Here is a 12,500-nt window from a genome sequence, read left to right as displayed (position 1 = left end):
TCATGTAACCAAAAATAGTAATGATTCTTTTGAGAATTTAAAAAAGTTAAAAGTTCTTTGTGTAGATTATTTAAGAATTTTGAAACGATTAACACCATTATGGGGTTCAACCGATAGAACCTTTGAATCGCATTATGTAAACTTATTAAATAATGTAAACTCTAATACGTTAGATAATTATTTGTGTTGTTTTTCTAACATTAAGATATGTTCCGTGAAGAGTGTTTTTTTGGATTCTATAATGGAATGTATAGAAGAGTTAGAGATTATTAAGAAATTTAAAATGTCTAAAGAGAAGGAAGATTGTGTAGATGATAAGGATATGAATGATAAGGATGAATTAAATAAGAAGATATTAGAAGATATAGAAAAGAATTTGACAAAGGAGATTGTTGAAGATATATTTCAATTGAATATGAGAAATCCATACATAATGAACAGTCATGGAAACAGCAACACAAATAATAATAATAATAATAATAATAATAATAATAATAGTGGTAGTAGTAGTAATAATAATAGTAGTAGTAATAGTAGCAGTAGTAGTCATAATAACAACAACAACAATAATAATAATAATAATAATAATAGTATGTCATGTTCAGATGGAGAATCACAGTATCATCAACATGGAGATAATAACAAATTAAGTGCACATAATTTATTATATAACATGAATGGAAAACATAATAGTAGTACATGTAATAATGCTTTTAATGGTTATTATGATTTAAAAAAAGGAAAAGATTATCAACATAATAATTCTTGTGGAAACAATAGAAATTCATGTAATTTATCTAGTTCTCAAAATAATCATACTTGTGGTATTAACCATGATAATAATTATGGAAGCTGTGGTAATAATACATCTAATGTAAATTATTCTAATATATTTCCTTTTAACTGTTTGAATGGTAATAAAAATGGTATTTCATTAAATAATAATGGAAATGCAAATGCAACAACATTATTAAATAATAATAGTAACAATAATAATAATAATAATAATAGTAGTGGTGGTGCAAATAATAATTATTCTGGAGTCTCTTCAGGTGCCTGCCATAAAAAAAGTTGTAATTATTCTGATGAAAATATTTTGAATAAATTAAATGTAAGTATAGACTACAGCTCATATGCCGATTTTAATAATAACTATATTCAAGAAGCAGAAAAGGTAGTAGAAAAATATAAAAACTTGAGCAAACTAAATTCTAAGGATAGTGATAATATGTATAGTACCTGTAGCCATTCTAGTGTTCAGGATAATATTAGCAATTCTAATTTGAATACTTATTTACAATTAAAAATGCTTATGTCTGAATATGCAAATACATGTGCAAAAAATGATAAAATGAAACTAAAGGATTTAGATGGAAACATGGGTGATATGAATATAATTAAGTATCTATGTTCTCAATTAAATGGCGGTTCTCTCTTAGAGGTAAAGATTGGCACATAAATGTGTATATATTTATATGTATATGTGTATATATTTATATGTATATGTTTACACATTTATATGTATATGTTTACACATTTATATGTATATGTGTATATATTTATATGTATATGTCTATACATTTATATGTATATATTTATTTCATTTTTATGTTAGGATAAGAACATTTCTGAGATGTTGCAACTTGATGGAGAATCGAAGGATGCCAAGAATTATTATGATAATAAGATGAAGATGGAATGCTCTAGTACTAACGATATAAATAAATTTTTGCAAGATTATAAGTTGAATGATGATGATAATTATGAAGATAGAGAGGGATATACTAAGTATGATAGAGAACAGGGATTATTGTTGAATGGTAATGAAAATAATATGAATTACTTATCAAGTAGTATACAAAATATGATGAGGAAGAGAAAATATTATGATAATTACATATTAACCAACAATAATAATAATAATAGTAATAATAATAACAATAATAATAATAATAGTAACAATAGTAACAATAATAATAGTAATAATATGAATAATAATTCCCTTTCTGATTTAAATTATTTATTATACAATACAAATGTTTTAAAGAAATTAAAAATGAATTTACTAGAAAATAAGAAAGGTAACAATATAAATGGTACACATAATGGATTACATAATATGAATGGTAGTAGTAGTAGTAGCAGTCTTGTAGCGTCTGGAGTTATAAGTCATAATGAGTATAGAAAGAAAGATGCGAATGATATATATATGGATGAGAATAATGGTGTATCTGGTCATATGACTACAAGAAAGGCTTATGCATCTAATAAGAATAATATATTAAATAACATAAAGAATTTTAAGGATATATTGAATTTATCTCAAGAAAGTTTAAATAAAAAAGGTATGGGTGGAAATACATATAAGAATTCATTTGATCATATAAATCCTAGTACTTTATATGATTTTATATTAAGTACAAATAATGCGAATAATATAATGGAGAATTCTTTACATTTAGGAAGTAATAATAATAATAATATGATGATGAATCATATAGGTAGTAATAATAGTAGTATAAATAATAGTAATCATAACAATAGTAATGGATTACACAATAATGGTTATCACCATGTTAATAATAATAATAACAATATGAATAAGAAAAATAGTTATGATTATAATACGGACTATAATTCTAAAGTTAGTATGAATGATTCTGAATTGTCTTTAAATAATCATGATGGTAATAATGATTTGATAATAAATAATAGTATACTTGGAGGAAAGAATCTTAGCAACAATAAGATGATGGCAGATGGTTTAATGGGTTATAAAAAGGGTGATATGAATAGTAAGAATTTATCTCCCCATAATAATAATAATACTAATAGTAGTGGTAATAATAATAATAATAATAATAATAATAATAATAGTAGTGGTGGTAATAATAAGAATACGAAGAATATTAAAAATAATACAAATAGTACAAATAACACCAATACTACAAGTAGTAGTAACAACAATAATAATGGATCAAGCAATAATTATGCAGGTGGTAAATTAAAATATGAAATGCCTGCAGGAGTAAATCCAAATGACGATAAAGTCAAAGGAGTATACTTTTCTAAGTCTCCTAGAGGAGTTGGTAAGTGGAATGCATACTTCCAAATAGCTAACAATAAAAGATTGTTTACAAGTTTTAGTGTTAGTAAATATGGATATAATGAAGCAAGAAAATTATCTATATTGAAAAGAACTGAGTGGGAGAAGGAGTATAAGCATCATACTGATTTGAAGAATTCTGATGGAAAGAAAGGAAAGAAAAAAGCAAATAGTGTAGTTGCAACAACGTCTAGTAGTAGTAATTTAATTAAAAATAATCATCATCACCATCATCATCATAGTACAAAAAATATATCTAAAGGGAATTCAAATAGTAGTGATGGATCTATAACATATGCAAAAGATAATAAATTGAAAGATGATGGTTTATTATATTCAAATGATGATGAAGATGAAGATGATAATTGTTATATGAATAACAATAAAATGAATCACCTAAATAAAAATACCAACAACAATAATAACAATAATAACAATAGTGTTCTCTCAGGAATGTTGGATTTATCAAATGATTTATTGGATCATCATTTGACAGGTACAAACAAAAAGAAATTAAACAAATTGAATAATATATCATCTAATCATGATTATATTAAAGTAGAAGATAATATGAATTTTTTTATTGAACGTCCTAAAAATGATAACATAGATACATTTAATACAGTAGATTTATTACGTTCAAGTTTAGCAGGTGAAAAAGTAAATTCAAAGAAGGGTCACATGAACAACAACAATAATAATAATAATAGTAATAATAGTAATAATAATAATAATCATTTTTCTTCAAATTCATTAGGACAAGCAGCTATTAACGCATATAATAATGTCATGGATAGTAACAAGCAATCATCTATAAATGCTTCAAGAATTTTATCTAACACATTAGGAATATCAAATAAGTACATAAGAAATTTACATTTCCCATCAATAGATTCTCACACTGTGAGTAACTTCTTAGATGCAGTAGCGGATGATCAAAAGATATCTTCATAAAAAAAATGGGAATATAATATAATATAAAATGAAATGAAATGAAATGAAATATATATAAATATATATATATATATTTATATATTTGTATATATTTTTCTGGGTTCAAAGAAGTTCAGAATAAATCAAATCAATACATACATACATATATACATATTTCCATATATGAAGACACAAAGCATAGTCATCATCACATATTTTATTTTAATCCTATTTTTTGCACACCACCAGTAAAATTTGGTTAGGTGTGTAACTTTATATGCATATATATTTTATATTTTAAAAAAGAAAAAAAAAAAAAAAAAAAAAATACACACACACATATATATATATATATATATATATATATATATAATAGTAGAATATCTAAGTTATGTTCTTTTATATTTTAGCACATATTTTATTATTCATATATATTTTTTTAAATCTTATTTATGTCTTTATATATAATATATTTATATATTAATTATTATTACCGTTTTATAATTTTGTTTCAAGTAGTAAATAAAAAAAAAAAAAAAAAGAAAAAAAAAATAAAATAAAATGAAATGAAATAAAATGAAATTATAATGTAAAATTAAACAAATAAATACATACATATATATACAAATATATTTCATATATTTTATATATTTAATAGAATAAATAATTTTCATGCTTCATATATTTTTATTTTAATATTCTAGTGAGCCTTATTTCCGTTAAGAATTCAATAAAAATTTATATATTTTTATAATCATATATAGATATACATAAATAATATATATATGTACATAATAATTATATATATATATATCTTTATGTATGTTGTATGATATATTTTTGTGAGTTTTTCTTTTTTTTTTTTTTTTTTTTTTTTTTTATTATTATTTTTTTTTCTTCTTTTTTTTCATATTTTTTCTTTTTCTTTTTCTTTTTCTTTTTTCTTTTTTTTTTTTTTTTTCTTTTTCTTTTTTTTTTTTCATATTTTTTTTCATTATTTATATATAAGAGACGTGTATTTTTTATTCTTTAAACTTAATTTGAATGTTCACAACGTTAAATAACATAATTTAAAATAAATTATTTCTTTAAAAAAAGTAAAGAGAGAGTTGATAAATGATATAAAAAAAAAATAAATAAAATAATAAAAAAATGATAACACGTAAATGAATAAATAAATAAATAAATATATATATATATATATATATATATATATATATATATATAATATATGTTTATATTTATTTATTTTTATTTTTATTTATTTTCTTCATAAATTTGTCTATGGTTGCTTGTTGTTTTTTCTGTGCCATATCCATACGTGCATATAACTTTCTTTTCTTTTTGCTAAGTACTATTTTATGTCTTTGTATTTCTTCTTGTTGTGTTTTTAAATTTTGTATTTTTATAATTTGATTTGTTTTATTTTGTGTATTGTTTATATTATGATTATATTGTTTTTCTTGATGAATATGTTCATTTTCTATTTCTAGTTGATTATTTAAAGCTGCTTGTCTTTTATTGTTTAGAATAAGATTAGCTGTTTCACGATCATCTTCTTCTTCGTTATAATTTTGTGTTTTAAAAATATTGTTTTGATTTGATAGATCTTTATTATATTGTTCTTCTTTAATTTTTTGATTGAGTATTTTATTTATGGTATATTCTTCTTTTTTAACTAGATTTTTAAAATTATCATCTTCAATGAATGGTGACAAATGCACAGGTAAATTTTCTTTATCTGTTAGATAATCTGAACATGATAAAATCTTTTTTTCATTTAAGCAATCAAATATATATTGTGGTTGTATGTGGATTCTTTTATATTCATTTTCAGAATTACTCAAATGAATATTATTTTTATCTTTTTCATATATCTCATGAGTAATATTAGTATCATCATAAGGTATTGGGCATATACTTGATTTCCAAGATATTTTCCCTCCACATGATAAAATAATAATAGATAGTACATCGAAAGGCATATCATTGTGAATATAAAATATGTAGTTTTTAAATAATTCTTTTAATTTGTTATGTTCAGATATATCAGTATGATGATCACCTTCTTGATGATGATCAACTTCTTGATGATGATCGCCTTTTTGATGATGATCAGCTTCTTGATGATGATCAGATTCTTGATGATGATCACTTTCTTGATGATGATCACTTTCTTGATGATGATCACTTTCTTGATGATGATCATCTTCCTGATCCCTTTTATCAATTATATGATTAGTACAATTTTTATTTTTTTCTTTATTTTTATTTAGATCCAAATTATTTTCCATGCCCATATGATGATGATTATTATTATTTCTCTTGGTAGTACCTTCATATAGATTATTATCAGATTTGTTATTATTATTTTTTTTTTTTGATTTGTCTTCCTGACACTTGGAAAGATGTTCATCTTTATTTTGATTACTTATGTTTTGTGTTTGTTCATCCATATTGATATTTAAATTATTCTTATTTGTAGTATAATCTTTGTCATAAGAAAGATGAGTAAGCTTTTCATTTTTGAGTTGTTCATCTTGTTGCGGTGGATAGAACATATTATCTAACTTATATAATTTGAATAATACAAATTTCAAGAGTGCTATATAATATTCAATAAAATCAGATATTAATTTAAAATCAATTGATGTATCAATATAAGGTGTGAATATATGAGGTATAATCCATGTAACTTTTTTTTTTAAAATTTCTGCTTGTAAATAATATCCTTTAACAGTTATAAATGCTTTTTTAATTTTATTTGTTTTATATACATAATAATGGAAATGATCTTTTAATAGTTCACATGTTTTAACCATATTATTTTGAATTCCATATTTATGATTAGTAGGTAATTGAGAATAAGCAATAATACAACTTAAGGCATCATCTAAATGTTCGATTGCATAAGATAATATAGGATATCTTTCTTTAATTATATGTTCTAATTTATATACAGGGAAATTTGCTATAATATTTTTACAACGAGTAAAATCTTCTAATGTTAATTTATATTTTTTATATTTCTTTAAATATATTTTTATTTGTCTAAAATCATTAATTATTTTTTCATGTGATATTTTTAAAAAATCATTTTTGGTATAAAACACTTTATGCTTATAAAATTTCTTTCGATATTTTAATGGAATTTCTTTAAAATCTTTTGGATATATTCCTTTAAAAATACAAAGCTTACGAAATTCTTCTTCACTCAAAAATAATTTCTTCTGAATGTTTTTTTTAGTAAGGTACTTCCCTTCCTTCTTCTTTTTAATCTTTTTTTTCAATTTGTGTATATGCATTATAAGAAATTATTATAAATGGAAAAATATAAAATATAATATATATATAAAATATAAAATATAAAATATATATTATATAATATATAAAATATAAAATATAAAATATATATAATATAATATATTTTAATTCTTATAGAATAAAAAGTATAATATTATATATCATACTGGACTGTAATTATTTATATGAAATCATATTCAATATATTATCAAACAAATTATATAAATTTTGTTCATATAAAAAATGTCATATATATATATATATATATATATTTAAATTTATTTTTAAAATATTTTTTATTATTCTAATTCACAAAGAAATAAAATATTTTCATAATATTATATAGCTAAATATGTAATATATTGTATAATATAATTATATTTATTTATTTGAAGAAAAAAAAAAAAAAATTAAAAAAACCACTGATTTTTTTGATAACATAAAAATTATATATATATAATATGTTATATATATTACTTCATAGTAATATTGTTATATATAAATATTTATATGTAGAGAAACATAATATTATATATAGCAAATAAATATAATAAAAATATTATATATATATATGATATATATATATATATATAATATTTATTTATTTCATTTATCCCATATAAATTATTTCTCATAATATATATATATTTATATATGTATATATTTTATATATTATTTTCTTCTTTTTTTTAATTACAGCAAAATTATAGCTAAATATTTATTTTTAATTTTATTTTTTTTATAAATATAAAGAATATTATGTAATTGTAAATATTTTTGTGTTAACCCATATATAATGAAATTAAAGAAATAAAAAATAAAAAAATTAAGAAATATATATATATATTATATATATAATATGATATATTTATGTAGATGCTTTTGTGGTACGGCAAAAGTGAAATAAAAATAAAATAAAATAAAATAAAATAAAATAAAATAAAATAAAATAAAATAAATTAATATTCAATGATATGTTTTACGTTTCTATATTTTAAAATTATATATTTTTAAAGAATAATAAAAAAATGGATATATATAAATATAAATATATATATATATTATAATAAGTTCATAAGTAAGGTCCAGGGTTTATTTTTTCTTATCCTCCTTTTTTCTTCATTTATTTTTTTCGAAAGATAAAAGAATCTAATATATAAATATATATATATAAATATATATTTTTTTTCATATTTAGAACAATAAAAATATGCATTGTTCCTATGAAGTATATCCTTAAATATATATATATATATATGTGAATTTTTTTTTTTTTTTTTTTCTGTCGCCTGTCTAAAAACTTATAAGCGCAATTATTTTTATATTTTCTTATGCTCTCGAAATTTAGGTGTAATTTATTTTATCTTATGGGTTCCTTAAAAAAAAAAAAAAAAAATACAAAAAATAAATATTTATATAATATATATATATAATATATATATTATATATTATGTTAATAATTTTTATATTCTCTATTTAAAATGTAAAAAAAAAAAAAATAAGCATAACATTCATTTATTATGTTATTATAACATATGATTTTTTGAATTATAAATGATATTTATTATATAACACATCCTATAATGAACATCAAATAATTATATAAAAAAATATTTTGTGTATATATTTTATTATTATTATTTTTTTTTTTTGTAAGACGTTATAAATATGATCACTCATAATAATAATAATAATAATAATGATGAAATAATTCGAGGGGATTCAGTTCTGATCAGTTCATTAGATTGTAATATAGAAGATGAAAATAATAATAAGGTTAATAAAAAAAAGTTGAAAAAAAAGAAAAAGAAAAATAATAAAATTAATACGTCTAATATAAATGTTATTAATATAAGTAAGAAAGAAAAACTAACTAATAATATAAATGATAATGTTGTAGTTGATATTAATATGAATCATTCCAATAAAATAATAGATATAAATACAAATAAAATTGTCGATATAGAGGAATTTACAAAAAAAGAAGATGATATATTATATAATAGATCAGATGATGATTATTCAAAGACAAATTATATAGAACCATCATCATTTAATATAACAAATAATATTGAAAGTAAAAAAAATATATATGAGTATGATGATAATAACAATGAAAATATAAATAAAAATAAAGAATCAATTGATGATCCTAGAAAGGATAATGTATTAACAAGTAAGAAGAAATTGAAAAATAATAATAAACCGGATATGAAAAGAATAGATGAATATAATAATAAATCATCTTACAAAGAATATAAAACAGAAAATAATAGTATAAATAATATTAATAATAATAATAATAATAATAATAATAATAATAATAGTGACAAGATAAATAATCTTAAAGATATATTTGTTGATCAACTAAAAAAAAAGAATCAAATTTTAATCGAGAAATTAAGAAATAAAGAACATGAAAAAAACAGTTTACAAGAAAAGGTGAAAGATATCGGTTTAGAGTTATACAGATTAAATAAAGAAAATGATGTTTTAAAAAAAAAAGAAAAAGAATTAGATGTGTCGATAGAATATATTTATGAAGAACAAAATAAATATAATAATGAAAATATAGAATTAAATGATTTATATAATTATGATATTTGTAGTTTAAAAAAAGAGATACATAATTTTGGTGATATATATAATAAATATAATAATAAATTGTTAGAATTAAATAATATAAAAAAATATTCAGAGTATATCTTAGGAAATACAAAGGTAGGACAAAATATTATTTCTTCTAAAATTAATAATAAACAAAAAGATGATATATCACAGAATAAAATAAATAAGAAAGACAATTTACTTAATAAAATGAATTATCAGATTAATAAATTATTAAATGATATAAATATGAAAAAAGATATGATTATTAATGAAGAAAGAGAAATACAAAATAAGAAGCAACTAATACAAGAAGAGAAAAAAAATTTATTACTTTTTAAAGATGAGAAAAAGAAAATTATGAATAAGTTTAATGATTCATTATATCAAATAAAAAAAAGAGATGAAGCTATAATTAAAATGAATAACCAATTAGATATTTTAAAAGTTAATATTCTAGAAAATGAAAAGAAATATGAAAATTTATGTAAAGAATATAATTATGAATTAGAATCTAAAGATAAATTATTACATGAATTAAATATATTAAAAAATGATATGTCTAAATTAGAGAACAAAAAAAATGATATACATAATAAATATATTAATATATTAAAAGAAAATCAAGAAATGAAAAATAAAATTAATAATGAAAAAGATTTATTATTATCACTTAAAAATGATATACAAATCTTATCTAAAAATATAAAAGACAAACAAAATAATATAAAGATGGTCAAAGATAATATAAATAAAAATATCGAAAAAATTATAAATATGTATACTCAAGAAATTAATATAGTTCATTTCTCATCGAAATTAAAAAATGATGTTGAGTCTCTTAATCAAAATATTACAAAAAAAGAAAATGATATTGAAAATTATAAAAATCATATTATTAGAATCAAAATACAACATATGCTACAAAAAACTAAAATGGAAAATATGAAAAAAAAGGCAAATAAACTTAATCAAGAATATCAAGAAAAAAATGAAATATTAGAAAAATATAATCAAACAATCAAAAAAAATCATTATCTTATTGAAAGTAAACAAAATGAAGTGGATAGATTGAATGAACAATATGATAAAAAAAAAAGAAAAAAAATCGTTGACGAGCAATATGATAATATAAACAATAATAATATAAATAATATAAATAATATAAATAATATAAATAATATAAATAACAATAATAATAACAACAATATAAATAATAATGATTCTTCTTCGTTTGTTTTACCTGCCACTCTGGAAATGAAAATTCAAAAGCTCAATAAACAAAATGTAGATATAAAAAAAAGTAGTCGATTGTTAGAAAAAGAATGGTTCATAAAACAATCTGAATTAATAGATATACAAAATGAAAATAATAAAATGAATGAAGAAATATGTAAATGCAAAGATCTGTGTCTAATATTAGATCAAAAAAAAATAGAACTTGAAGAAAATTATAAAAATATTTTTGCATTTATTAAAAAGGTCAATAAAAATATCACATATATCAGATTACATCTAGAAAAATTCGCTTTAAAAAATAAAGAAACCATAGATAAAATAGAATATATTGAAAATGATATACTTATATGGAAAGAAAATATTAATAATAAAAATGAAGAACATAAAAATAAAAAAGAATATTTAACATCACAAATAAATCATCTAAAAAAAGAAAAAGAAAATTATCAACAAAATATATTAAATTGTGAAAATCAAATACTTTCATTAGAACAAGAAATTGTAGATAAAAAAAAATTACAACAAGTTGTTAAAGAATATATAGAAAATAAAGATATTATCCAATTAAAAAAAGATATTACAAATAAAAATAATATTATTGATAATATTAAAAAACAACAGAATATTATTCTGTCTAATATTAAAATAGCTTTGAATAAAAGAAATGATTTAGATAATAAAAAAGAATATTGTCAAAAAAATTTTGAAATGGGGAAAAATATTTCTTTTAAAATACAACATCAAATTGGTTTAATAAAAAAAAGTGTTAAATCACTTAAAAATAAAAAACAAAATTTAATAAATACATATAATGAAATCATTCAATTACATGATCATCTATTAAAAGATATACAACAAGAAAAAAATAATCTAGATAACCTAAATGAAGATTATAATATTTATCAAGCTATATATCACATATTATCATTTGAAAAAAAACATAGATTTCAAGAATTATTGAAATTTCAAAATGCACTAAAATATCAATTAAACAATAATACATTAAAAAATACTGATCAGAAAAAATATATAGAAATCAAAAAAAAATGTGCAACATATAAAAAAAAAATTGCAAATATTAAAAAGATATTACAACAAATTGAAACAACAAAAGATGATAATTATATTAAATTTATTGGGTATATGCAAGAATGGATAGTTCATTAGTTACAACTCTTAAATCAAACGTATAGAACAAAATAAATATATACATATATATAATATATATATATAAAATTTTGTATATTTTATTAGTGTTTTCTTTTTGATCTTATAAAATGTTTTAATATTTTCCTCATCTTTAGTTTTAATA

General features: G+C 19.2%; 3 protein-coding genes across 3 annotated transcripts in view; 2 read left to right on the top strand and 1 right to left on the bottom strand.

Moving 5' to 3' along the window:
• Positions 1 to 4,060, top strand: part of PADL01_1106000 (transcription factor with AP2 domain(s)) — a gene marked incomplete at both ends in the record, with an annotated part of 5,568 nt that extends 1,508 nt beyond the window's left edge. Inside the window, 2 exons of the mRNA XM_028682515.1 lie at positions 1 to 1,441; positions 1,616 to 4,060. The exon at positions 1 to 1,441 is cut by the window's left edge and continues 1,508 nt beyond it. Of these exons, the coding sequence (XP_028538785.1) occupies positions 1 to 1,441; positions 1,616 to 4,060 (3,886 nt within the window). The remainder of the gene's footprint in view (positions 1,442 to 1,615) is intronic.
• Positions 4,061 to 5,280: 1,220 nt separating this feature from the next.
• PADL01_1105900 (pescadillo homolog) lies at positions 5,281 to 7,344 on the bottom strand (the record flags this gene model as incomplete). The annotated part of the gene is made up of 1 exon (XM_028682513.1): positions 5,281 to 7,344. One exon carries the CDS (start codon positions 7,342 to 7,344, stop codon positions 5,281 to 5,283), a length of 2,064 nt encoding a protein of 687 aa, XP_028538784.1.
• Positions 7,345 to 9,010: 1,666 nt separating this feature from the next.
• PADL01_1105800 (conserved Plasmodium protein, unknown function) lies at positions 9,011 to 12,355 on the top strand (the record flags this gene model as incomplete). The annotated part of the gene is made up of 1 exon (XM_028682512.1): positions 9,011 to 12,355. One exon carries the CDS (start codon positions 9,011 to 9,013, stop codon positions 12,353 to 12,355), a length of 3,345 nt encoding a protein of 1,114 aa, XP_028538783.1.
• Between the last annotated feature and the right edge of the window lie 145 nt (positions 12,356 to 12,500).

This window comes from Plasmodium sp. gorilla clade G2, assembly GCF_900097015.1.
Source record: "Plasmodium sp. gorilla clade G2 genome assembly, chromosome: 11".
Classification (NCBI taxonomy): Eukaryota; Apicomplexa; class Aconoidasida; order Haemosporida; family Plasmodiidae; genus Plasmodium; species Plasmodium adleri (nom. inval.).
The sequence above is the reverse complement of the archived record's forward strand: the minus strand, read 5'-3'. Positions and strand labels throughout refer to the sequence as shown.